Below are 27,999 nucleotides of genomic sequence, written 5' to 3'. Positions count from 1 at the left end.
GAAAATTCAAATAACTCAGTTCGTCGTTTCCCATTATTCGTATTTCCAGCTCGATATAATCTAAATCTAGCTGACAAATATAGTAAACGAAAAATATTATTTTGAAAAGAATAGAATTCGAATAAGAACGAAGATAAACGAATAGATTACAGAACATCTTTAGAATAATATCGCTATCTGTTCTACGAGAGTAACAATGTGACGTACGAATTTATTGGAATTTAATTGATCGTCATTATACTCGCATGTACGTAAAAGATATTCATGAGCGTGTAACATCTTGCAACACCATACCATCGTGACATTCAACGCTTCTCGAGTTAATCTCTGGCAGAGATACGAGCATTCGAACGACACGATGGCAGACGTGTAACGTGTGCGGCGCTTGTAAAACGGCAGCAGAGAAGCAGCAGGAAAAACTTAATATCGACGAGTACTTTTAATCGGAGCCGAGGGCCAGCATTATCGCCGGTACTGGTAGGGACATGATTACCAGTTAGCCACCGAGAGTATGACCGGTCGGTTTCGATGTTCCCGCAGCTGGGCGCACAGCGGTTGGTCGTTTTGCGGTTATAGCGCAAAAGACCCGACAAGAATTAAACGTATAATCAAACGGCGATTCTTTATCTCGGTTCTTTCGGCCATACTGCATCGAAAAAGCCTTTTCTCCCCTGCTTCTGCCAATGAAATCTCAATTTCAAACGTGTGTTTGCCATTTCGAATTGGCCACGGGCCCCCTCGAATTAAACTGACTCGATGATTGACCGTTTTATGCACCGTTTCGATTAGGAAGCATCGTTTGTCGTGACAGCCGACGACTGGAGTGCTTTTCAAGCACGAGACCGTTCCTCGCTGTGTTCGACCAGCGTTTTCATTTTAAGGGGCGATGCTTCAATGAGTCTCTATTCTTCGTTTGACAGATTCTTATTCGTCTCGTGGAAAGTTTTTTGACGAATACGTACGAATTGAGATCATTGACTTTTTGATCTTTTGTTTTTTTGTTTCATATTATCTACGTTGGAATTGTTAGTGATTCAATCAGAAAATGTATTTATATACGCACGTAAAAGTTACATATTTATATACGTATTATACGTATTAAAAATGGTCCCACTGAATATCGAGGCTTATTAAATAATGGACAGTCGGTTGTTTGAATACTTCTGTAATCTCCGGAAAATTTATACCTTCTTATATGAAATATATATATATATGTATGTTACAATATATAAATGTATTATTAATATATTATCATATTTACTTATTTCTTCAAATTTATTTCGAACTTGATCAATATTATCATAACGGTGAAAGGTGTCTACAACTGTTTCAATATTTCCTTGGACCATTGTGTATGCGATAAAATATTCTATCGAGTCTAGAGGGAATACCCAGCAACCTACAAAAGGAGAAAAAATTAGAAATACGAGAAAACGAAAGGAAAAGAAATTGGATCAGAAGGTAAGTGCACGAAACTGATCCAGGAACTGCACGACGGAAAATCCACTAAAAGGCTTCGTTACTTGATCCTAATATACCAAGACAAAATTTCCATTTCCCGGAAGATAACTCTTCGAGTATAACGTTGCAATATTATTACAAGTGAACGTATTGCAAACCTGAAAGCTTCAAGCAGCAGGAATATCAGGGCCCACGTAGCATCTACGCAATGATTGCTATTTACAAAGAGGCAAGCGGTCGCGTAATTCGCGCAAGAACTCGAAGCAGGAACCGAGCAATAGAAGGAAAGGCTTGATGTCGACGAGTGGCTTTAATCAAATGACTGCTTATTATCACGGCGGGTAGACAATTGATCAATTAGATAATCGGCGCATACAGGCGTGCAACGTGTTCGCGAGGCCAATGCGAAACTTGGTTGTTCATTTGAACGAGCAACCTCTTCACGGTCCCCTGTTCCAAGAGGGACGATGGTCCCACGCGAGTCGTAGCATTCGATAGGTCGATTAAAAAGATCCTGTTCGGTTCTAGAAGGTAATTTGGCTGGCCAATTTGACAGCGTAGCCGCGTCATTTTCGAGTACTTGGCTGCAAACCGCTCGATTCGCGAAGTGGCCTCGAGAGGGTCGCTCGATCGGATCAATTTCATCGAAGCCACTTCTGCTCTGTTGCTCTAGATGTCAGCGACAGGGTACTTGGGGAGCGACGCCAAACCCCTTCGGCATAGGCACTCGTCTCGTGAACGCGTAGTCGTTCGAAAGGATCCTTCGTTTCCTCGAAATTCTCTCGAATCTGACCTGGTATCGCGTGGCTCGAGTATTCAGAGTGGGTTATTGGGTGTGTTGCAGTACGAGAGATCGTTCGTGCGAACTTTTACTCAACTGCCTTGAAGTACAACTTAATGCAGTCGAGTTTTTTTTTTTTATAGCATAAGGACAGTTTGGAAAAAAGTAGGATAGGCGCGTAGACTTGTAGAAGAATTGCGTGTTCATTCGATGAAATTTTATTACAGGCTGACTGGTAAAAAAATGGTTGAAGTTAGACAAGTTGCTGGGATGGACACTCGAATTCCCTGACTTGGCATTTTTTTCGACATGGAGGTGATGAGAAGTATAAGTAACTGGTGAGTGAATGTTTCGAAGAACGAGGAAGGCTAATATCTACGTCGATCAGGTAGCGGTAGGCCCTGTGATGACCGCGCACGATATTCGAGCGTCCGACTAACTGTTCGCAAGCAATAAAATAATACAGCGCGCTAAGTTTAAGGAATGCTAAAAGGGTATGCTAATTGCAAAATATTCTTGTTGCGTCGTTGAACTTTCCTTGGTTAGAAACTGTTGCCAATAACTATTTCTAAAAGCTCGGTGTCTTATGCGAATTATCGAAAAGAGTATTTCTTAATATTTTGTTACGTCTACTGTAAAAGGTTATTATCATTGCATCTTATTTTATTTTTGTTTTGGGTTTGATATTACCTGAATATTTTAATCCGAAGGTATTTAATAATTCATATTATTCGTACTAGTAATAAAATGAAATGAAATCTATTAATATACTTTCTAAATATCGCTTCGTTACTTGAGTTTATCATTCTTCTGTATCCTTCTACTCCAATTATGAAATTCCTATTAGACCATCTGTTACTTATACTGACGTCAATGATATCAGTGCTGTTTATAGGCTACCAGTCGAAAAATTTGTAATGCGTCTCATGAAAACCAAGTTTAGAATCCTCCTAATATTGAACTTAAATAATTAAACTTTTGTAGCATTAATTTCGAATGAATAATAAAATTAGCAAATAATTCGGCGTAGATAAAATTGGAAGATTAATTCTAAATTTTCGGCCGGTGGCATATCTATAGATACTTTTAAGCTCAAATATTTCAGACACTATACCTTCAAAATCTATAATAGAACCTACAATACAATTGCTATGAATACGCTTTACAGCAAGACGCTCTCACCAAAATATACTCTATCATCTATAATGTATGTTCGTGTTTCGCCCGAATTCCAACAGTCCCTCCACTTCGACCTCTCCATGGTCTGACATTTATATCTGTGATATCGACTGCTCGTCCTAAAGTAGACGCGTATATCTTCGCGCCAGAAATAAACTTTTCCCGATGACTGGTACGGCCGAGTCGCGTCGATCCAATTATAAAATGCTGCTGTGAATTTGCCAAGCAATTTCGCTCCTTTTCAAAGGACACTTCTCGGCCGTAACCGCGATAGCGAAAGAGCATTTCGCTGACTGGTGACTTCCTGTTGGCAATTAGAGGCGGGAAGCAAGGGCAAAAATAATGCCGCGCGAAACGTGCTTGAAGTTCTAACGACCCGTTGAGAGGGACAACGACGGACCAGAGCGCTATATCTCACCCCGTTCCGCAGGATATTTGTCTTCGAGCGCGGCCATTTGACATCCGATACTCCGCGACACGGCGTCGCCACAGCGAAAGTAGACGAGGACGTCGTACGTCCCCTTCGAATCGTTCTCGATCCCTTCTCGTCCGGCTATTCCACGAAACGTGTCAGCGACGGCGCGCGTGCTAATTGCATGAAATATTGGAGCGCGCCGGTGGCCGAGAGAGTCTGCTGACTGCTTCCTCCTTTGCGCTTCTCCTTTTGATACCTTTTGCTCAGGAAGTTGAACACCGTGGTCGAGAACCGAGAGGGAATGAATGAACGGATAGTTCGTATTTTCGAATGAATGGGAGTATAATAAGCGGTATCGACTTTTTGTTGTACTAATGAATGGTTTTTATTAGCTGATTGGATATGAAATCGTAATGCAATGGTTTCGAAGGGATGACGATAATGTCTGTATTATTGGTTTATGTATAATCAATAGATGTAAATGATGGTATTTTACTGGATATCAGTGGTTTAATGTACTTACATATATATGGTAATATTTACCATAGAAAGTGCAGTTTCATAGGCACATCTATAGTTAACAGTGTCTAGTACGGTTTCATTCAGATAAACATTATTCTGTTCGATTAAATATGAACATATGCTGTACAAATACTTCTAACGATTCAACATTCAATTTATTTCAGATGTTATTTTTCCGTTTTAAAACACTATGTGTCCACTATAATTTTGCGAATATCTCGCGTTTGACAACATACTAATATTTATTTACAATTAAATGGTACAATATATAAAGACATGATGACAAAATGTATACTCACCACCGTAGATATTGACGTTTAATAGCATGTAATAATATTTATCCGAATGGGACTATATCGCCATCGTTCTACATACCTATATATATCCAAACGAATAACATAAACGAACATCAAAGTTCCACCGATCTGCTTATCGATTGTTCCAGATTTTTAATTCGTAGAACGAAGCGTAACACGTGTAGCGCGTGATAATGCAAATGAGATTAAAACAACTTTGGATTAGGCTTTGAAACGAACTGGACAGCTTTATCTAGCAACGTTCGCCGTGATATTTCAAGCGAAATATGGTCGAGACGTTTGATGAACGTTTAAGTGAGTGGTGAACCGGTGTACTCGTTATTTCGCGAACAGCCGGCCCGTTCGTAACAAGGCATACAGAGAGTTTGTTTCTAATGTCGAGTACTAAAACCCCACTTAATGAAAAGGAGATTAAGGGATCGGGCGGCTCAGAGGGAGATTAATCTCTTGAAAGCTCGCACGTTGTAATCCAACGAGTTCTCATTATTCACATTGTACGTACCGAATATATCGTGTGGGCTAATTCGTCAAACTAGTTTACCTTTATTTCCAATAATTAACGTAATGAAGAGTAAACCAGAACAATCCATTTGGGTTGTCGATATTTACACACTAGCACGAATATAGATATTCGAATATCAATATTAATTTTAGAACTATACCATACTAAATTAATTAATAAATTGTAAATAAGTAAATGATATGCCAGAAATAAAAGGAGCATTGTCGATTTATTACGTATAATTATTTAAATATTAGAAAACACGTTTGTTATCCCATTATTCCGTTTAGGAAAGTTCTTATATTGATAGTAGTTAATAAATAGCCTTATATTGAAAACAGCAAAACTTCAAGAGGAATATTTGTAGATATATTGCTAAGTTATCATTCGAAGATGTTTGCAACGAATTTATGGCTGTATAAATACGTCCGTTTTAACTTTATTACTTGGACATCGCAACCAATCTTCTAGAGAATATTTTCTGCGTCAGTATTGCATGCAAGGTATTTCACAGGTACAATACGTTCAAATATTTATCCTACGTATACATGCGAGGACTATGCCTCTTTTAGCCACTTAGCTGCTGTTAAATTGTTAATCAGACTGTTGCCTAATATGATAGGATATATAAATATTAATTGTGCAATTTATACCTCAATACCTAAATATACCCCACATAATGTAGACCTAAATATAATAAAAATTGCTTAAGTATTTTTCTAATTTCATAAAAATATCACATCATTAAATTTCTCGTAATTAACTTACTAACATTTTCGTTTCTGTCTATTTCTACTTTTTGTTGAAATTATCTTTATTTTTCTTAACCTTCTTTAAACTTCACAGGGCAAAGTTATGTTTAAAATTTACCAAAGAGGTTTTCCGAATTCCCGTAATTCGAGGTTTTCGAGAACTTTAGAGACCGCAATCGTATTCGCTTCGTAGGTGATGCGTTGACTGCCATGATTTCGTGGTTACCACATATTCGTCCATCCATACGCGCAGAATTCCAGGGGCACACGATTGTTAAACCTCTCGCTTAGCATCCGGTTCGTAAAGTTCCACCGTGGGCAGCAGCAGGCTCGGATTTACTTGCGGCTAACGTAGTTACCTGTTAGCTTGGGGTTACGGTAAAGCTCACTTTATCGTGCCAGAAATCTCGTGGATACGTTGTCATAGTTCAACGCTTACGACATGATTCCTGTTTTCTATTGGCTGCCACTCTCTCTCTCTCTTTCTCTTTCGCTCTTCTCCGCTCCTTCGCTGCTGAGTTACGCCTATTGTGTGTTGCAGACACTCGCGCGAATACCGTGTCGATAATTTCCAGGAAATAAGCTGTTATTTTTTTGAGAATTATGCGGAAATTAATCTGGAACTTGCGTGGTAAAATTACATCTTTGAAAACTTTATAGTAAGCTGAATATAAGTTTGTTCGTGTTTTTTACGGATTCTTTAGAAGTTTCTTTAAGAGATGTTTTAATTAAAGTCTATCTAATCGATATCGTGTATATTATTTTATTACACTATATTTTCTAACTTATTCATCTTATTATTTTAAGTCTCTTTCTTCTTCAAGAAGTTCGTAAATGTAAATTATCTCCGAATTGTTTGACGATTCTCCCGAAAAAAGTTCTCTACATCTTTAAATAATTGAAAATTAGATGAATCAGAAACATTATCATCTGTCATCTGATTTTAGCTGGAATCTAAGAGTAATAGTTCTATGAGCTATTTAAATCTGTGTGAATTTTTCTCTCTGTATATTTATCTACTATAACTAACACAGATAACATCATTATATATCCTTAAGAACGCATATTGCTAGAACATTACTCAAATATCCATAACGAAATCTAATTCGGAAATCATAATTTCCAAAAAAATATCGCATGCCATATTTCAAATTTAAAAAGAAATTTAAATCTCATGTGACACTCAACCTTATTTTCAATTTCGATATGTATTCAGGTACTTTCTCACGATTAATCGCAGTTCCTTTCAAATTTATAAGAGGAATCTGTTCTCTGCCTCCTAATAAGTACCGGAAACCAACGTCTAATCTCGCAGTAAATTAAGACACGCGATGTCAACCATCTAGAATGCGGAACTCTGCGTGGCGCAAAGGCACTCTTCGTCATCCCATGCCTCCGATTCGACCGTAATTTCGGATGTGATGCAGCAACATTTTCGACCCGGGGATATATTTGCCATCACACGTTCGTTCGTCAGAACCGTATGATGGATGGGAAACAATAATGGCACCCGTTAGAGGGTTGCGCAGGAAACGCATTAACGCGCCTACCTTTTCGTCATCCTCAGGTGAAGGAGTCGATTGTGGCCACCGACTGTTCCTGAAACCTTCCAGAAAGCCATCTAAGAAATGCCCTATATAGGGGTGTTTCGAATGAATATCACTGGGTTATGTGGGCGTTGACATAACGTCAATTTTATTTTCACATTCCATTAGGGAAACCTTTTATCGCTGAATGGTATCGTGAAAAATCATTTCCATTGCGTTCCTGACATATTCCTGTTCGGATATAAAACAGATAAATAAAAGCAAGCTGTATAATTGAGTCCAAGTGAAATTTTATACTTTAATTCTTCCGAAATATTCCTGAATATTCTTAAATATTTGATTTCAAGAAAAATTCTATTATATAGTGGAGATATTGATGAGCACCTTGGAATTTTCTTATACATATTGAGAACATAGAGTATCTAGAAATAAATACCTACAAGTAGGTATTCGGAATTTAAAATTAGATCTAAACATAAACAGCGTAGTTTGGCCACGAGTCGTAGAAAAATGTAAAAGGTAAAATCAAAATAAAATAACATTAGAGATTGGAATATAAAAAATATTAATCTGAGTTATCATTATCGGAAAGCACCGATAATTTAATCGCATCAAGGGAAACAACGGTGAAATAATATCCCACAACCGTGCGTCTCAATAACGTTCCGTGTTATCCCTTCACAAATAAAAAAAAAAAAAAAAGATGAACGAGTCTTCCGTCGATGAAGGAACTAGAGCCAGTGAACCGCAATTAGTACGATTTTCGGTAGCGACCGCTTGCAAACAGCATAATTATCCGAGTGCGTATTCGCTGAAATTTATATCCGTCTCGGATAACGAGTTAAAGAATAAAAGAAACGAGGGTTGGTAGAAAGGGGGAGCGGCGGCCAGCGTTGCGCGGCTTAAGGGAAGTAACGAGCACTAATAACCGCGAGAATTAATTAACAGCCGACCGAGATAAAGGGGCAGAGTGGTATAACTTGGAAGGGAATACATTCACAGCGGAAGAATACATTTTAAACACGGCGATGTGCATCTTACTCGCGTCTAGGATTTAAGACCGCCTCGGTGGCCTGGCTAGATTCAGAAATGTTGAAAACGCTGAAAGGAAGCCTCGGTGCAAAAAGAGAGCAATAAACGTGCTAAAGGAAAAGAAAGAAACGAGGAGAAGAAGAGCGTATCGGACTCTAGATCTATGCGTTGGGTTTCTCTTCGTGAAAGAAAGTACCTGAATGAAGAAGGCCGCGCGAGGAGGAAAGAAATGGGAAAAAAGAACGGGAAATGGAGAACAAAATGGAGGGGAACGCACAAACGATAGAGCGTGAAGCGGCTTGTCGAGGGCGAATTAAAGAGGAGCTCCGTAGGAAAAGAAGAAGAGGCGGCCAGGAGAGGAAAAGCGGGAGCGAGGAAACGGCGTGTCACCGGGCTCCCGCAGTCATTAAAAACCGTAGCCCCGTCGTTCTGGCCATTAGAATGACAAATGACGTCGTTGACGGTGCCAAATTAGCACGATGAAAGGACGACAGCCACCTCGCGGAAGGCTGTCATGACGCGAGTTGTACGCGGCTACATCGGTCTCCGCTTGTAAAATCTCTGCCAAAGGACGCAGACCGTTTACGCGAGCAGTTTTTGCCCACAGTCATGCGAATGAAATACCGACGACTGCTCGCCATTATTACTGCACCTTTATTACTGTCATTTTCTGCGTAGTTCTAATTTTTCGTCGGTTAATAGACGGTCTCGATGCAAGTCGGTGCTTTCAGACATTTCTGCTCAGTGACGATTAACGATCGAACGCGAGAGAATACGCGTGGCAATAATCAAAGAGTGGCCGGGCCGCTTTCAAACGCGTATCCATTCATTAAGGTTAAGCAGCATTTACGAAGCACGATCGGTTCCGCATTCAGCCAGCTGGTAGCCGGATTATCGTAGCATTACCTGGTAATTAGCTTCCGATGAGTCCACGCTTCATCGGCCACGTCCCTTGCTCGATTCGTCTCGTTGATATTCTCGTGCCTTCGATGAAATCGATCCCGATAACTCGATCGGATTTCCCGCATTCGTTTCCTATAATTAATTCTCTGACGCGATTCCTCCCTCTAAATATACGTCGACGCTCGTTCGCCCGGTTAATTTCTATCGGCGAGGATTTATCGTCGGTGACCGTAGCGTAGAAATGTCATCGGAACACACTGATCGAATATCAATCTTGTTTCATACGTTCGACGTTGCTCGCCGTGGCTCTTACTACGTCAATAAGTAACAAACTTAAAATATACGCGGAGATGAAATATTTAGCCGATGAACGCGTACCTTTGACAAACCCGTTTTCCCCGCCTCGATCTTCCACAATCTATAACGTCAACAGGCTCGCCAAGCTGTCGAATTACAAACGTAACGCGTTAACGAGAAAATAGCGGAACGCGTTAAACGCAAGGAGAAGGGACGATGGATCCGTAAATCAGGGATAAAACGAATTGTCGTTGGGTCCATCGGACATTTATAGACTCAAATTCGCTTCGCTAAAAGTTTTATTTCGTCCAATCCAGGACAGATAGTCTGGTCTGTGTTTCCTCTGTGTGTATGCAACTGGAAGAGTGTGTGTGTCTTCTCTCGTGTATCTCTTCGTGTACGATACGCGTGTGTGTTTCTCGTGTGTGCACGTGTTACACCTCGTTACACGTAGTTGTTTCCTCCTACGTCGCAATTAGTACAATATAATATGTATAGTTTTATTTTCGTCTATCTCGTTAGCATACAAAAGGATACAGGCACACAAATATCAAATATGCATCCGGTACTCGTTATTACTATTGATCAATTATAATTACACTCACAGTGGTATCTTTTATTTATTTATTTTTTTTTTACCTTTTCATCATTATTATTATTATTATTCCATGTCTCGCAATCACGCGTACACACATCCTTCATATGTAAATTTTCACGCTTTCCGTCGTTCGTCCTTCATTCTCTTACAAGTTACACGCTATATGTTACAATTATATACAAAATGGTCTCTTTCCGTGTCTCGACGGGCTTATTTATAATACGTTTACACATATTATGTATAAATTACAATTGCTATATACATTGAGAGATAATGCGACGCGTTTAATAGTTTCGGGGTGGTGAGAATGTTTCCTGAACCGTCGTTCTGTTAAACCTATGATATAAACCGATCGTCGTTGTTTTCCATCCTCGTACCTGCTCGTCGCGTTCCCTTCTACTCGTTGCGTGCTCGTGTAGCTGCACGTAAGCATCCGACATCCCTCATATTTGCACGATCGATGTCGATACGCGAGGTGGTCGAGGTGAACGCAACAACAGTGTCGATATTTTATTTAGAGATTGTTTCGACAAACAGGCGCTTATTCAAACGAGACTTCGATAGAGTTATATATTTGAGCAAGAAATGCACCGAGATCGACGCCACAGCTGTTTTATTGCAAACTTACATTGATTTCAGTACATACTGTATTTTCGAGTTATGCTAAACTTCCCTAAACTATAACTTACTGTATTACCGTTCCTCTCGTACAACATCTAATTCACAGTAACGAACGAAACTCACAAAATTTCAAATTTCACTTAAACTTCTGCGAGTTGGTCATTATTTGTTCGATTGAATTTTAATTTAAATCCCCAGCCTCAAGATTCGAGTACCCCCGTAATTCGCTCAATAAATTCTATAAATTCTACTTTAATTCTTCAACGACGTGACCTAAGAGAAGTTGGAAACAAACCGAGCTCGCAAATACGGTATAAAAAATTTCACATTTTATATTATCGTCATACGTAACGCAACTGTTAACATTTGCTTCCTGCGAAAAGCTCAATGTACACATTTTTTGTTATATCCGAAACGTAAAAAAATTTAAGGACGAAAAGGCAATTATCTTGTAAAACGTTTAGAATTATTCATCGGTTTATCACGCTATCAAAGAATTAACAAGAAACAATAGTCCTCGGTGTTGCTCGCCCCAGCCTCTCGTGTCTGACTACTACGTTTGCATCTACTGAACGTGCCAGTATCATCGACGCATAAATTCTAGTTGATCCCCGAGCCTTCTCTGCCACGACCAACAACTTTCGTCGGGCATCCAACAACACTTTCGTGTGTGTGATGCAGACTCACGCATAATATCGCCCCGAGGTTCGATCAAACGCTTCGACTCGTCCCGTTTTCTTTTTAATCCTCGACTATTACGAGGCTTGCGAGCGCACGCACTTATACATCTTAGAATAAAAGATGGGCCAGTTTTTCCGCTGTTGGCCGTCACTATCGGCGAGCTTCTTCCCGCATTTCTCATGTCGGACCGAAAAAGGGTTGTAACGGCTGATTTATGCACGGGACTTTCTTCCGTTGCCTCGCTGCAGCTCTCCCTCTACAGCCTTCGTGTCTTTTCCGTATCGTAGGTACCGATGCAGAACCGATCGCATCGTATCTCGAACGATATCGCCGGACCGTGTTTTCGCGTATCGTCGCATCGACGTTCAGACAGCGGGAATAAAAAAGGCTATGGCCTCATAAAGGCCGCGCCACAGGAAACAGAAGTCGCGACGGTATGGTAATCGACGTTGCATCGGGCGCGTATCGAAAAGTCTCGTAGACTCGACGAGCAGTAGATGGAACGAGGAGGTCGCGAGGAGTCTTGGTGGATGTTAATATCAAACGACAAGGTGCGTTGAAAAGGGCAATGCTCGATCGAAGTTCCTTCATAGGGATTTTTGTTAGGGAGCATTCTACTTGCCGAGCTTTTAGATCGTTCTGTCTTCGTCGTTACGAACTGTCTAACGTTGAAATTGTTCTGCCTATAGAGACGTTCTAAGGAAACGGTTGGCGGTGGATGTAGCGGTGAAAAGAAATACATTCTCGATTCGCGTCTTCTTTAGAAAATGGGTATAAATTTAAATAACTGCCGGGTAGTTTAATGATAAACGACTCGACGAAGGGAAAATCCTCGCAACTCACATCGTTTACGTTATCTCGCGATTATTACGATTTCGAGAAGAACTATCGCTTCCTGAGATGTAAAATCGCGGCGAATATATCCCGTTGAAGATAAAACGGATCTTGCCCCTTCCCGCTGCGAGAGAGTATAGAACGTGTGCGTGTAAAGTTTAATAAAACTCGCGCGAATAAGACTGCGAGCCACTGGGAGAGAGAGTTGCAGCGACGATTTAGAACGAGCGTGCGATATCTCGACGATCTCGGTGCACACTCGGCGCACCGTTGTCATTGACATGTCGGCAGCATGCAGCTTCGCTGCACAAAGGAACCATAAAGTATCCTAAGAAGTACGCTGCGAGCAGGCACGAAAGTACCGTCCTTCGTCATCTTTATCTTCCTCTTCGTATCCCAAAGAAGAGGGAGTGTGCACCATCTTTAACGATCTCCTTCCATTTTTTTTCCACTCTTTTACACCCTTTCCATCTCCTTTATCTCTTTTTTTTTCTTACTCTTTATTAACGAATCTCTAAGAACCTTCGGAATTCTCTCCAACCCCTGACCGGTTATTGATTTAATTCTTCCTTAACGTATAGTCTGCACGTGAACGTCATTCTCCTTTTACCGTCTGTGCACGCTTTAAGATAAATTGACGATTATTGCCAGAAGCGGACTGCCTAGGTACTGGAAGTGCAGGAAGTTCAAGGTACTTAATGCTCGGTGCCGGGGTTATTGCAGAAGTTCGGTGAAAAATTGCGGCGCGCAATAAGGATCTCCGTTTCCTTTCTCTGTCCGAGCTCGCGTAAGGCTGTCAACGGAAGTTTGAAAGCTGAACGCGATGCGGAGGAACATCGTGGAACGCGCGATACCGGAACTCGTGTTCACAGCTTCTCGATCGTCGCGATGCCGGATACAAAATGAGAAAGGACCTTGAAGCAACCGTTCTCTCTTCTTCTCTTTCATTCTCGTTCGCTGTTGTCAGTCCGCCGCTGAATTATTACGATAACGTCGAAAACGATAACGCTTGTACGTGATATTCTTTTTCTCTTTGCGATTCGTTTTACTTTTGCTTTTAAATCTTGGATAAAATGAAAGTTAAAAGATAACAACGGTAGAAATAAAGAACAGAAAACGACGATTATTATTGCGACCAAGTTATTTGCTCAGTGCCCCCCAACTTAAGGCGCTTGAAAGGTGTGTATAGGTAAGAAAGTATACATGTGTGTGTGTGCGTGTGTGTGTGTGTGTATGTATTTTGTGTGTGTCACGAGGTCCCTAACGGTTATATTTACACTCGAAGCACTCGAAGCTGTCACTCTTACGGTTTACTTTTAACATTCTACGGTGGCGACGATTAAACACTAAATATACATAGGTAAGTTTCCGATCGTTGTTAGATGTTACGCGTGTATCCCTTCGTTCGGCCAGGAACGAGAACGCGGCTTCGGTAAGAAAACTCTCCGTTGAATCTTTTATTAAACGATCTTTGCGTAAACATTGCAACTCCTTTACATCCGATAGAGTATAGAAGTAAAAGGCTCGAAGTATAAATCGAAAATATATTTTGTAAGCGTTCTATACATAGTTGCTTCGAGAATCGTTCACTTAATAAAAGAGAAGAGCGTCGAGATTCGACGAAGAGCTTCCTCGTGGAAGTTCGCGCGAGTTTTATCAAATGTGCCTAGAGTCACGTCTCGCGGCTGCCTTCGTCTCGTTCTTCTAACTTTTATTAGTATTAGTTTTCTTAATATATCACAATATGGTCGGTTCTCTCCATGCTCGCGTTAAATCACGTTTATCTATTTACCATTATTTCCTCGCATCGTTTCTTCGCGTTTTTTTTTTTTCATCTTTTACGTACACATGTATTTAATTATTGTTGTCTCATCCCTGTATTGTCGATTCCTTACGCCGGTTAATCCCTTGATTTTTATTTCCTCGTTGCATGAAGGCGATGTCGGTAGTGATAGAGAAATAAAGTTGGGCTTATACAATATATATATAATATATATATATAATATATCGTTATTATACGCTTAAAATTCGCCGACGCGCCATAATTACGCATTACCTTTGTTGTATTTATATATCTATTTATATATATATATATATTTATATAATTTTTTTATCTCTTCCCTCGTATATATCGCACATATACGCGAACGTGTGTATAATACGTATATAAATTAAAGATTCGTTTACGGGGCGCTATATGCTGCGATAATAAATAATACGGTGAAACACATACGCAGGCGCGTACACGTGTCTCTTTACACGTATTACAGCATAGTCGGGATACTGGATTATTTATCTGACGTCAGTCTTGTGTGAGGCGGGATCGAAGCTCGCTAACGTTCTCCTTTTCCCACAAATCTTTTGTTCACCCCCCTCCCCCGTCTACCCCAAGCCTGTTCTTCCACGTCCCTACCGCTACCGTTTTCCGTTCGATATCATCGCGTCGATCTCCGCACGTTCTCGTCCCCCTATCCTTTTTTAGCTTCGCTCCTGTTCTTACTACGACAATACTTGACGTTCGTTCTATCACGCAGAAATCGTTCATGGATAGCATTCCAAAGAAATAATTAACGGCGATTAATTATCGGTCGTGAGCAGAAATCGCCAAAACCGACTAAATATTTCTACTAGAATAAAAAGACCAAAAATAAGAAAAGAGACCGCTTCTCTGTTTCTTCTTTCTTCGCCTCCGATTGCTTCTTCCTTTACCTTTTTTTTTTCTTTTTTGTCTTTTTCACTCTCCCGTTTTATCGTTTGCCTAGCCACGGATCGATAGCGAGCTCGATCTGGTTGCACATGCGCGCCGAACAGACGAAACCATTAAACACGCGATTCCTTCTGGAAATCCGCTCGGTCGCGCCAAGTCGCGTCCAGTTGCATCGCGCCGGTTCTCTTATCGCGGCCGCGTCTTTCCACGGCGAAAACGCGACCTACGCGAATTACAATTTCGTCCGCGGAACAACGGTTCAACGAAGCTGCTAACGCTCGTGCATTTTATCGGCCCGGAAGAAATGTAGCATCGCGCGGAAAAACGTTCCGAACACGCGAGGCTGTATCAACGAAAAATACGACTCTCTTTACCTCCTCCCTCTTTGCTCTTTTTACTCTCTTCTTTCAGCCGGAACTTCTAAACCCTCTAACTCACTCACGGAGTTTGGAATTTAAGGGAGAAGAGGGTTACAGGATAACTTTTTCGCGCGTGTTCCATCCTGGCCTAGCTTCGCAAAGCTTCGCTGCGGGGAACGAAAGTCTTTTGAACGGAAAGAAAGTTCGGCAACTGCGGCGTGCGAACGCGTTTCCAGATAACGCGGACTCGTAGCGACCCGTGAAATCGAAGCTTCGTTATCCTCGACTATAATAATTCATAAAAACTCGGTGAAGATCGAAGAACGACGCGTGCTACAACGTTCGTTCTTGGTTCATGATCGTGTACACACCCTGTTACTCGGTAAAACTGACAGAAAATATAGAGATCGTAGATGGTCGTGCTCGACGCGTCGATTTCACGAATCGCGCTTCCTCTTGATTAGTTTCGACGAGGCGAATTTCCAGAGAAGAGTCTCGGCAGCTTGCTGCCGTTTAACTGATATGCCAATTGTAGTTACAACTCCGGTTACGCGTATCACCTACCTGCCGGTTGCAAGTAGGTTAAGTCCTCTTAAGCGCGGCACTCGAGGTATTGCGCCTCTACTCTACGGTACGCTCGGAAAGTGCGCGAATGGCAGTGCTCGTGGAGAAAGATTTCGATGAGATCGAGACCGCGGTTCGAGTGGCTGCGTCGAATCATAGACGACTTTTCGTCTGTTCCACTCTTTTTTTTTTTTTTTTAATTGGGCCGTTCGAGAATTCCGACGCGAACAAAAAATGTTCTCCATGCTCCGGTTGCGCTCGAACTCGGTCTCTTGTCGTTTCCTCTTCTTCGTCCTCTTCTTCCGCTTCGTTTCGACGCTTCGACAGCGCTCGAATTTTCGCTAGGCCTTCAGCATCCATTGTAGATTTCTTCTTTTTTTTTTTTTTCTTTCGGGGAATTAGACTCGACGATCGAATTTATCAAATCGGAACGAACTGGGCAGTACATCGTTGCAACGTAAGATTCGTAGAGAACAGAGAATCGTGTAAAGTGGAAGATTAAAAATAGGAACGATAGATGATAGCCGATCTATGGATGCTGAAGACTTGGATCAAACTGTCGATCTCTCAAGGTGAAGTACGAAATGTTATCGTACCTTGGATCTAGCGGCGTACCGCGTGCATTCCGCAGGATGAAACAGTCCTTACGCGTATCTGTGCAAAGAGTGTTCGCGGCGCTTGCTTCCTCTGCGCTCACGCTCGCAAACTGGTTCCGGGCTCGGAGGATTCGAGTACGTCAGATTACTGGAGCCTCGTGGGGGCGGCGCGCTCATCGGGGGCGGTGGTGGAGGGAAAAAGCTCTGCAAGCACGCCTAATGCAACAGAACGTAAAGAGAATTAAACACGTAACTTAAGATTTTGTTTGCCTATAGTATTTCCTGTATCGCAATTTCTAGAATTTTGTTTATAAAACATCGAGATATAGTACTTTCAACGTTGTTCTTTGAAATACGAAAATATAGTAACGTAAACCATAATGAAAGAGTATTTAAGTTTCGTAAACTTTCAAGTTAACAAATACTATATGTAATATATAACTAAACATTATAGTATTTAGGTGCTTTAAACATTCAAGAGAGAATAGGACGAAAGATTTCAATAAACACACTTTCGATTTTACAAGCGATATCTAAAAGAATTTTAACAAATACATAACAAGTGTAACGGTATAAATATAAGTATTGCAAATAAACGCTATTATGTAGTTATATAATATCAATTAAAATTCTTTGAAACATAATTGTATTCTCTTAATAATAGTCACTTGATTAAACAATTTACAATTATCCAATGTGAAATGATTAAAAATTCCAAATAAACGTATTCTTCCATTATACATAAATAGAAAGACAAATTTAGACACAAAATACATGTAGAAGAATTACGATGTCTCTATAGCAAACATATCGAAAAATCGAAGAACAGCGGGTGCTTTCATGAGCTTTTTTTCCAAGTAGATATCTCTTCAATTAGTTGCTGAGATACGAAATTTCAAAGTTTACGGTATAACATGCACCGGAATATGAATGACAACGAAGATTCTTGGAATAGACCTGACCTACTTCTTTTCCTAGAAATACGTACGTTGAACCACTAGAAAAAAAGCTGACTGCACGTGTGTCACTGACCAACGTGAAGGTGTTCGAGCTTGGGATAGATCAAGAAAAACGTGTGAATGAGATCCCGCTAGTGGAAGCGAGACGGGAATAGAAAATTGTGGTTCTCTCTAAACCACGATATCTCGGCAATGGAACGTGGTATCGAGATGAAACAAACGGCATTTCAAAGGGTATGATTTCGCGCTATTGATGTGTTGGTTTTGATATTCTATTCGTGCTATGTAATGGTCTATTGTTCGTGGAAGAAATGGTATATTTGATGCTACGGTGCTGATTTAAGCTATTGTCAGTTTATGATCAGAAATAATCATTGTCGATGGTAAATCAATGACACTTAGTTTAGTGGTATTTTCATAAGTATGAAGTTTTTAAGGTTTCCATTAAGTACTCACCTTTGCGCTACCCCTTGATGAAGACTTGGAGAACACGCTGTCCTGATCGCTGCTTACACTAGGCACAGGCATTGGTACTGCATAGTCGTAGGTGGCATCTGTAAATAAAACGATTAAACTTTGAAAAAGTCGAAAATTTCAACATTTTACTATTCGGGAATTTTTTAATTTGAATCTGATAGAATTTTCAAATTTAAATAAGCCGATCGTTTCAAATGACAAAATTGCAATATTTAGAAATTTAAACATTGGAATTCTTGGAAAATTAATCTACAAACTTGAATCTGAATTTTTATGATAATTCATGAAAATTATTTCCTGAATTCTTGCAACAAAATGCTTATTAAAATCCCGAATTACATAATTACAAATTACAACTATCACTCGAACAAGTATCAAAGCGGTTGTGGGGTATCGATTGCACTTACCAGACTGCTCAACGCTGTCGTGGAGGTCCTTGTTGTCTATAACAACAGTGCTATAACCGTAATAAGCGGCATGAGGCGGTTCTCGGTGCTTGTTCTCGTAGAAGGGTTCCTGATACTCGTCCAACCTGACGTCACCTAGTAGGCGATCGTTCAAGTCGCGAGGCAGCGTCGTTAGCTTGGTTCCGGCGTATCGATCGTCGAGTTCCTCGACTCTGTACGTCATCAACGACGGATCCTTCTCCGTGGTACCGTACGCGGATTCTGGCGACAGATGTTGATGATTGCTCGACGGAATCGCGCTCTTGGTACCAAGAGGACTGGCAAAGTTCTTTCGTTGCCGGTGTCGCGTGACGATCAAGAAAATCGCAACGGCAAGCAGGAGGATGACCGCGGTTAAAACACCGATAATCACGGCCATGTAGGTCGGATCATCCTGCTTCGCTACTGGAACTTCGGCTTGCAGAGGATTGTCGCGGGCTGAGATCCGATCCCTAAGTCTTGGAGCTTCCGTCGTGGGCGGCGATTCAGGCGTGAAATTTCCGTGAGCGATATCTGTAACGAGACAACGATGCTTCCTTCGTGATCTTGAAATACCATTTTGCGCCAAATAAAAATTAATGTTTGAATAAAGAATATTCTTGCAGAATTGAAATAATGAGTTTTCGGAGTCACGAGGTATTAATGTTAGTAGATTTTCTTGTGTCATAGTAACACAAAGGAGATGACGTTTTAGAAGTAAATTTTACAAATTACAAATCATTCGATTATCTTGTTATCCATACACTTGTCTTATTTGACAAAAGAATCGTAAAATTGGATAGAAAAAGTTCTTAAAACAAGTATAATCTACAACTTGTGTCCATTTAAATGCTAATATTATCGAATTATGCGCAAGAGTTCTTAATGTGACGATTTGAAGTAGCAAGAATTTATTTGCTGAATTTATACAAGTTTTTTTTTCAAACATAATTCGTAGATTTGACGGTAGAAGAATTTTTATGGTGATGGTAATTTTCAACTATAAGATATCGTTAGTGCAAGTAGTAATTACCAGAGTCGAAAGTGATCTCGCTGATCATGATCCACCGCGAGGCGAAGCTGAACTTCAGTTTAACGAACTTGCCAATCCGATGGTGCAGCTTGATCGAGATATTCCTCGAATGCTCGAAGATCCTGTCTTCCATGTACGAGTACACGATCGGGTCACCTGTGTAATATCTTCCGCCGACGCTGAACATTATACTGGCCTCCGAGAACACCTGACATGACAGAGAAACATCTTTTCGTTTTTTCGTATTTATAATTACACAATATGGCATAGAAGGAACCATAAAAGTTCCCATCCAACAATCTATGCACGAGATCATTCCTCGTCATTTAATATGATTATATTTTACGATTACGTGTATACTTTCCGTAAGAATCGAATAAATGATAAACAGATCTTTTTTTCTTAATATCAAGTTCCTAGAGATTGTTTTCTACTTTTAAATGAAGCAACAAGATCTAAAAGGAAAGATGAAAATCCCCATTTAGTAACCTACACGCTATACTAATCTCAGAAAGGAGCAATATGATTGTACTTTACGGCTACGTACTTTCCATAAGAACTGCAATAATAAACGAATCTTCTATCCCGTAATGAAATGTACACGAGAACTTATTTCATATTTCACCGGAAGCATCTGAACGAGGCTCGCACAACAGGTATATCCTCGTAAGCCGCGTTACCCGGAAAATATACGCATATATAAAATCGCGGCAAAGGTTGTAGCAGGCAGTAAAATGAAGCTTCTCATTGTGCACGCTAAACATGACGTAGTGGCTAATATTCAACATTAATTATATATATAAATCAGCATCTTAAGCCGAGCAAGCTGTGGAGAACGCTGGCCTGTACGTCGTTCCGGCAAGCTGGATATTAATATATCTCGCGATTCCGCTCGCGCAAATACATACTAGGCTATTTACTGCGGACATAACGAGCAACTTTATAGAGGCAACACTCGGTTGACATCGACGACTTCGATAATTGCGAGCCACCCGTGGCTGTGCGTACTCCGCCGGAACGGAGACGCGTGGAATGCTAATTCCACTACGGGAAAGCGTAAGATAGTTACACGAGGAGAGAATGCCAGCCGGAAACTATGAGTAGGAAGCCCGTGGCAGGCGGGGATCGTGCGAGAAACAGGTAGCGAACAGCGAAAGAGTGGAGAACGGGAAGAGACAGAGAGTGTGAGAAAGATAGAGAGAGAGAGAGAGAGAGAGAGAGAGGAAGAACAGGGCGAAGACCAGGAGAACGGCGTGAGAGGCTTGGAAATGGAGATTACAAAGCTGAGATTATCTAACTCTCTTAGCCCCGAACGCAACGACGATGCGTACGGATTTTCAAGGGAGCGCACACCGTTGAAGCTTGCCTTGCTAGAGCAGCTCGTCGACGATGACGGAGGCCTCGACGATAGTAGGAGTATGAGGAAGCCGAAGAAGACGAACGTGGCGGCCACGAAACCGTGCTCAACCACCACGGACGTATATACGAGAGAATATAGTATTCGAGGAACACGGAAGAACGAAAGGGAGAGAGAGATAAGGAGCGCGAAACTGGCGATGCTTTGAAGTGCTGTCTTTCAGAAGACGTGTCCTATCCGCGCGAGCGGGCGCTTGTTAATAGAAGGGGACGTTTAGGGGCGGTTGCTACCATCTCTCATCCCTTACTCGCCCTCATACCTCAAGCCATAGACTGCCGACTTGCCAGACTGTCGGTATTGTATTTGAATACGTGGCGTATCTGCTCTCCGGCTCGTTGCTCGCTAGCATTGTGCGTACGAGAGAGAAAGAACAGAATCCACCTTCAAGCATTCCCGCCGCTAGAGAGTAGAGACCGTTTCTCTTGGTTCTCGACGTTCCCTTCCTGTCTTCCACGAACCATCCTTCCTTCTCGAAGAAGAAGGTTCCCCCTTTCGAGACGATGCAACGTTTCTGCTGCCCTTGCCTCTGCCACCTCTCCGTCATTCCATCTTGCTCGGTAGCGAGTGCACAATCGAGCTTCGAGCCGGGTAATGAGGCGCTCCATTCAAATAAATCTTGATACCAGCAAGGAGAGTGTTTCGAGGCCTATTTTGTCGAGGCGAGTACGCCTCAACCGACGTCGACCCGGAAAGCTTCCATTTTCTATCGTTCGCCATTCGTTGGATCGCGCCGGTCATTTTCACGCCAAGAACCCAGTGAAGAGCAGAGGGATTTGCCTTCTTTAATATCTTTATCTCCTTGATTCTCCTCCAGAAGAGTTTCTTTCCTCTCGCGTTTAGATGAGTACTTAGGCCGATTTAGATTCTTCAGCGTATTGTTTGATCAAGGAAAACGATTAAATGTTGGCATACCAATCGAAAGCTACAGGTAAGAAAACGTAATAAGTCACGTTACCCGTCTTTTGTAACAAGACAATTTTAAGTTCCAATGTGTTGTCAAGCGATTCTATATCAAAACCAATTTTTTACTTTGTCTTGAGATAGAACGTGTGTTCTTATCATCCTTTTGATTACTTGCAGAATATTAATAACGTTAATTACGTAGACTTATGTCGACTATTATTAACGGTGCATCTCTGTTTGATCATACACGTTAGAAACTTTATCTTTTCTACTTTGAACAATACATAAGCACCGAACAGAACAAAAGTAACCATCAATTTAGGTATCTCGTTATTTTACGAAGAAAACAAAGAAAAAGGGACGACGACACGAAGAAAGCACTTTAACCTTCTCTGACGCACTCGCTAATACCTTCGTCCCTTCTATCTTGGTTGTTTGTTGTTTTGGAGCCCCTTGGTTGCTCGATTATGGAGCAAAGGCCTTAGCCAGGGTAATGAGGGGCTCCATTGAAATAAATCTTGATACCGGGACGGGGCCATTATATAGAAATTCGTGGCCGGAAGCACGCGGGGCCGGAAAATTTTCCCAGAAACGGGCAACACAGCCGGCGTCGGAACGGCACCAACACCATCATCGCCCGTTACTATCGCCAGCAAGCGCCAGCAGAAATTCGGTTGTGGCCAACGCCCATTGTTACCACCCTGTGCAAAATCGCGCGGCTCGTTTCCTCTTTCTCTCCTTTCATCCGCTTCAACCGAAGGCAAGGGCCAACCGTTGTTACGCCTCGTTACCCATCCTACGTCCGACCTTGACTTCAACGCGAAAACTAGATTACATAGCGTACGCCATCATTTCTTTCCCTTTCGTGTTACTCCTCCAGGGCGCGATTTAAAGGTAGGCGTTGGATCTTGGCGCGTATTTCGCCGCGATTGTCTGTCCTGTTTTTTCTCCTCTTATCTCTTGTCTCTCCTATTTTCTCTTTTTTCTCTCTCTTATTCGTAACGCGTCTAGCTCAGTCTCTTTGCTCTCCTATTCGACGTCTAGTTTTCATCGCTATATTTTTTTTTTTCTCTTTCACTCTTCTGTATCGTAGGTCTGGTCGCGCGTTGGCGAGTCACCGACCCGGGCCCTTCCAATTTCCTCCCTGTCGTGCTCGTATCTATCCGCCCTCTTCCTCTTTTTTTTCACGCGTTTTCGCGGATATTCGGTGAACGATCATAGAGGAAATTTGAAAATAACGCGGCCGGACTTGCATTCAAAGAGATCGCCGGTAAAGGGATTACGGTGGAAATTCCATCGTCGGACGGCAGTATCGATAACGGGAACGAATCAAAATATTAAAATTTAAAGTAGACGGATCGAGAAGCGGCTTCTTCCTTTCTTTTTTCATTTTCTCTTCTATTTACTTTGTTTTATCTTTTAAGCTAAAAGTACAGGCAAATTTATTGTACGTTGCTCGATGAAATAACGAAGATGGAGAATATTACGTGATGAAAGCGCTACCGGTACAGGTTAACAAACGCCGAAGAGCGTGACTTTGGCTCTGCAAGTTGTGGAACATAAATACGTGACTGTTCTCCGGGCCAAAAATTTGCCCGAGGGTTCGTTCGTGGGGATCACGACCCGCAAACGTTGGGGAAGGCTCTGGTTTCTCCTACCCGGTTTCCCTTCTGCCTCTTCCTTTTGCTCTACTATCGAAATCACGAGGCTGAATCAACCTGCATTGCATTGGTTATCCATCTCGAACTTTTTAACTCCGTCAATAATCCTTTAATTAAAATTAGACTCTGTCTTCCTTTGTTCTATCTTATTAAATAGTATTCAAGAAAAAAAGAAAAAAAAAGAAAAGAAAATACTGACAATGTTCTATTAATTATACCAGATATTGTGCACCTTGTACAGGACGCTTCTACTCGACTTTTAAGTAAATCCATACGTTTATTGACTGTGTCATATTTATCAAAAAAATCAGTTTCCCTGTTCATCTTCGCATAATGATTAAAACACGATTATAGTACTTACTAGATATTTTACGAGAATTTACTATACGTGTAAGTTAGAAATACAAAACATACATTTATGTTTCTAAGAGAAGATTTAAAAGAAGAAAACTTTCTAAAACTAGATTTTAGAAAGTGTGAAAAAAAGAAAATAACATTAGAACGAATAAAGAAATAAATGACCAAAGGAATATCGAATAAATTTTAATTCCTTTCAGATTTGTAACGTTAAGAAATAAAATTCAATAATGAACTTTCATTAAAGAATTCACAAACGAAAGATTGCATTTACATAATATTAACTTTTAATGAATTCATATCGTTCTCCACAAAAAGCTCATTCAGTATTATCTAGAACTAACTTTACAAAGTTTCACAAAGTTTACCTGTACATCCTTGGTAAACTGATTGTTGCAGAATATGTGCACGGCGGAGAATTCCCTGACGTGGTCAAACTCGAACTTGATCTCGAGAGGATGACCGGACCTGGTGTCGTTTCTCCAACCGACCCATCCCTGACCTCTATCGAAATCGTAATAACTCATCTTGAAGTTATCCGGCCCGATCTTGCCGTCCGTCAGCTGTCCCAGGCCACGTAGAAGCTGGCCGTCCCAGTAACCGTCGTAAGTCGCGTCGAAGAACTCCCAGTTGCCACGTTTGTCGCCCTGTGGCATCGAGTACGACACGATCCCATCGTTCCACGGGCAACCGTATAGCTCTACCCGCATGCAAACGGTGCGACGATGATAACTGTACGGCCAGAAGCGAACTTTACTCGCCCACATCGGTGGCTCCAGTTCGTGCTTCGACTCCAGGTAGGTGTTCGTGTTCCCTTTGATCACCTGTGACAAACCATTCATCGATAGGTTAGATACGTTCTGTTTGGAAAGTGTTATTTCTCTTATTATTTGGTGAATTGGAATATTTATTGTTAACGCTAGAATTAACTGATGATCGAAGTATAAAAATTGTTCTAAAGAAATTAACGTGAAATGTTTATGAAGGAATAATAACGCGTTTATGTATACGCTTTAACAAAAATCGTTCAGATACTCAAAAATGTATAAAAATGGTAATTTTGACCACTCTACTGATCGTAATGTTTCGATAATGTTTCGATACCTACACGCTCGGTACCTTTATCATTACGTATCGATAATTCGGTATTCCTCTTTGCGAACATTCAACTCTTTCATCCTTATCTACTTGCAACTTTCTCTATCGTAACTGTAAGATTTGTAAAAAATATTCTACGAATGTTAATAAAACCATCGAAGGAGACAAATTACAACATAAAAGTATTAATTTCAAAGATATGATAGGAACATGTCAAGTCTGTTTATGCCTCAATCTCTGTCACGAGTCTCGATAATTATTAAAGGAAACGCAATTCACTCGTCAAAATTCTGGCATGGTTAAATTACGCGTGACTGAAAATTTAGCGGCTGAAAACTTGGATATATTCGTATCAGAAAGGAAGATCATTATTAACACCTGACATAAAGTCGCTCGAGGGATATCTATTGAATAATTCATACGGTGCGGCGGGTAGAACCGTACGGAATCCATGGATATACTTGGTGGAATTACGGATTCGGCTCTCGGGGCCGTATCATTAAAATACCATAAACTATCGGCGATCGTATCGATAATGAAGATTCAAATAGTATGCGTATACACCTGTCGGGATCACGACCGCGATGAACCACGGTCACGTAACCGAGGATACGTGAGAATATCATACTCGTGGAGTCGAGTGCCGCTGTCAAGCTCGTAAGTGGAAAATAAGAGGTCCTTTGTTTCGAAGGGACGACCCTCGACGATGCTGCACGAGAAATTCTCGATCCTTTGCTGCGATACAAACGCTTGGGCCTTCCAGCTCGCGCTCCGCCGACAGAATAGAACGTGCGTTGTTCCGTCTGAGAACGCGTGAAACGAGAAATCGCGGCACCCAGGAACGCCCACGACATTTCTACCGACGTTCCCTTAAGCATTTCACCGCTTTCTAAAAGAATTTCCAGGTTTAAGAGGTTCTGAAATATCGTCGTTTTGTTAGCTGTTGAATCTTAAAAAGGTGAAAAACTTTGCAGGCTGTTTTAGGCTTACTTAGATCTAGGTCTTGATAGAAATGAAGAGATTCTAAGATTCATTGGAGAAATAATCGAACGCTAAGCTTCCGATACTCGGCGAATGTATTTCGATATTAAATGAAGAGAAGAAGAAAGGCACTACTCTCCGATTTTATTTTATTCCTTTCATTTCCTTAATTGGCTGTGCTCGAAGAAATCTCCACGATTGTTTCACAACCCACTTCAACTTGTCTTAAAAATGTCACTTGCGCTTATGGTACAGACACTTGAATTCCGAAAATAATTTCAATGTTAACTTTGAAGATTTACAAATCTAATGTCAAATTCTTCTTACGATTTGATATTTACAATAAAAATCGTAGTGATTGAGACAAGCATTTTTTGAACAACAATTATCTCAACCGTTATATTCTTCCGAATTATAACGAAGCTCTCCCTGAAACTTTAAGTAATTCTACGTTAACTTTCCTTTAAAAATTTTCGATTTTCAACAATTACCAACTAATAAAGCGCAAGCCTTAAGTTCACATAAATTCACACGTTATCTCCGTGCTGCTTCTAACATTTACCAGGTACAATTTCAACAAGCTGAAACGAAACCGTTCCGTTATCAAGATTTCAACGATCGTCGACAAATATTTTTTATTCGGATTAGATTTCTTTCAGAAGCGTTTCGTTTACGGCCGCATATTTCGGCCCCTTAACGAGCGCGGGCGTGCTCATTAAGCCGCTGTAACGAAGTCGAAACGAAACGTGGTCCGCGGCGCGATGCCAGCCGGAATTTCACGCGTGTCGGCTCATTGTATTTCGTTTCGATGCGCCAAACATCAGCTAGAAAGTCGCGGAGGGAATAACGAGCGCGAATAAAACGGTGTCAGCCACCGGGTCTCCCAATTACCGGACCGCCACGCCACAGAACGTGCCGGTCCGCGTGGTCGACGATCATCTTTTAATCGCGTTTCCTTCGCCACGATCGTGGCTCCGCTTGCGAATTGGGAAAGCACGCTCGTCGCAGGAAATACGAGATACTGTAGACAAACGTCCTATCGGAATCATCAGACTTTTTGTGTAACTGCTACTTCAAGCTTGCTAAATTTTAACAAACATAAGGATATTGTAATTTAACGAATGATAAAAAACCTCCGAAATTTCAAGTCGTGAATTTTCTAAACGTTTTGAAATTGAGCATTTTTTGTATTTCACACATTTTCTAGTAATGTGTTAACTTCGAGTAAATAACAATCAGAATGTATTAGAGGAAGGGACTATGAGAAGACACTTTTAATATTCTCGTATTTTCTAAATCGTTTTTGCGTGAGGAAATTGTCGAATGAAGAAGAAGAAGAGAAAGTTCGTTGGTGATAAATTGGAAGAATATAAGGGATGAAGTGGAACACAGTTGATGCAATTGTCGTATTGCTGTGTTTTCTTCGTCGTTTGCTCTTTGAACAAAAAATCACATAGCCACTGTTCTAAATAAAAAAATTGCGAATTGCTATAAACATAATGTTATACATAATATGTTTAATTGTATTTGCAGGCATAAATACTTTCAATATGTTCATGCGTGCGTTGCCTCAAAGCGAAATACAGCGGAAGCTTTGAGAATGATTCAACACAAAGCAGTTAACATGAAACAATAGATAAGACATCTGCCTCACTTCCAACACCGATAAATCCCTCAAACGTCAGTTCCAGTAACAAAAATATTTCCACCATCCGGTTACCAGCAAAAACATACCAGACATCAAAGTTAAAAGGAGCAGGCTGCTCATCAAACGATCCGATAACGCCAATAAATCCCCATCACCTCGAGATCGAACGCAATCAAAGGCCTCTCGCGGTCGCTTTTAATCGGCTCTGACGATCCGCGAAAGGGGTGCCACAAATTTTCAGTTTATTCCGAGAAAAGCTGAGGCGTGTGATCGTCGCCGCGGGAACGAAAGGCGCGACGGTGAAAATACGACGGCATTTACGAGCCGCCGACTCGTCCAACCAAGAAAAATAAGTAATCTCGATATTTATCT

At 41.1% G+C, this 27,999-nt stretch overlaps 2 protein-coding genes across 4 annotated transcripts in view; both read right to left on the bottom strand.

Moving 5' to 3' along the window:
- The window catches only part of LOC139998063 (discoidin domain-containing receptor 2), a 399,507-nt gene that overhangs the window by 265,145 nt on the left and 106,363 nt on the right, over positions 1–27,999 (bottom strand). The window lies entirely within an intron of this gene.
- Positions 9,990–27,999, bottom strand: part of LOC139998066 (discoidin domain-containing receptor 2) — a 134,671-nt gene continuing 116,661 nt past the window's right edge. For all 3 annotated transcript variants that reach the window (XM_072022297.1, XM_072022298.1, XM_072022296.1), the window contains 5 exons: positions 24,269–24,724; positions 19,563–19,770; positions 18,512–19,063; positions 18,084–18,181; positions 9,990–16,884 (listed from right to left, as the gene is read on the bottom strand). In XM_072022297.1, coding sequence (XP_071878398.1) covers positions 16,717–16,884; positions 18,084–18,181; positions 18,512–19,063; positions 19,563–19,770; positions 24,269–24,724 — 1,482 coding nt within the window. In that variant the 3' untranslated portion in view covers positions 9,990–16,716. The remainder of the gene's footprint in view (positions 16,885–18,083; positions 18,182–18,511; positions 19,064–19,562; positions 19,771–24,268; positions 24,725–27,999) is intronic.

This window comes from Bombus fervidus, chromosome 2 (genome assembly GCF_041682495.2).
Source record: "Bombus fervidus isolate BK054 chromosome 2, iyBomFerv1, whole genome shotgun sequence".
Taxonomy (NCBI): Eukaryota; Metazoa; Arthropoda; class Insecta; order Hymenoptera; family Apidae; genus Bombus; species Bombus fervidus.
The sequence above is the reverse complement of the archived record's forward strand: the minus strand, read 5'-3'. Positions and strand labels throughout refer to the sequence as shown.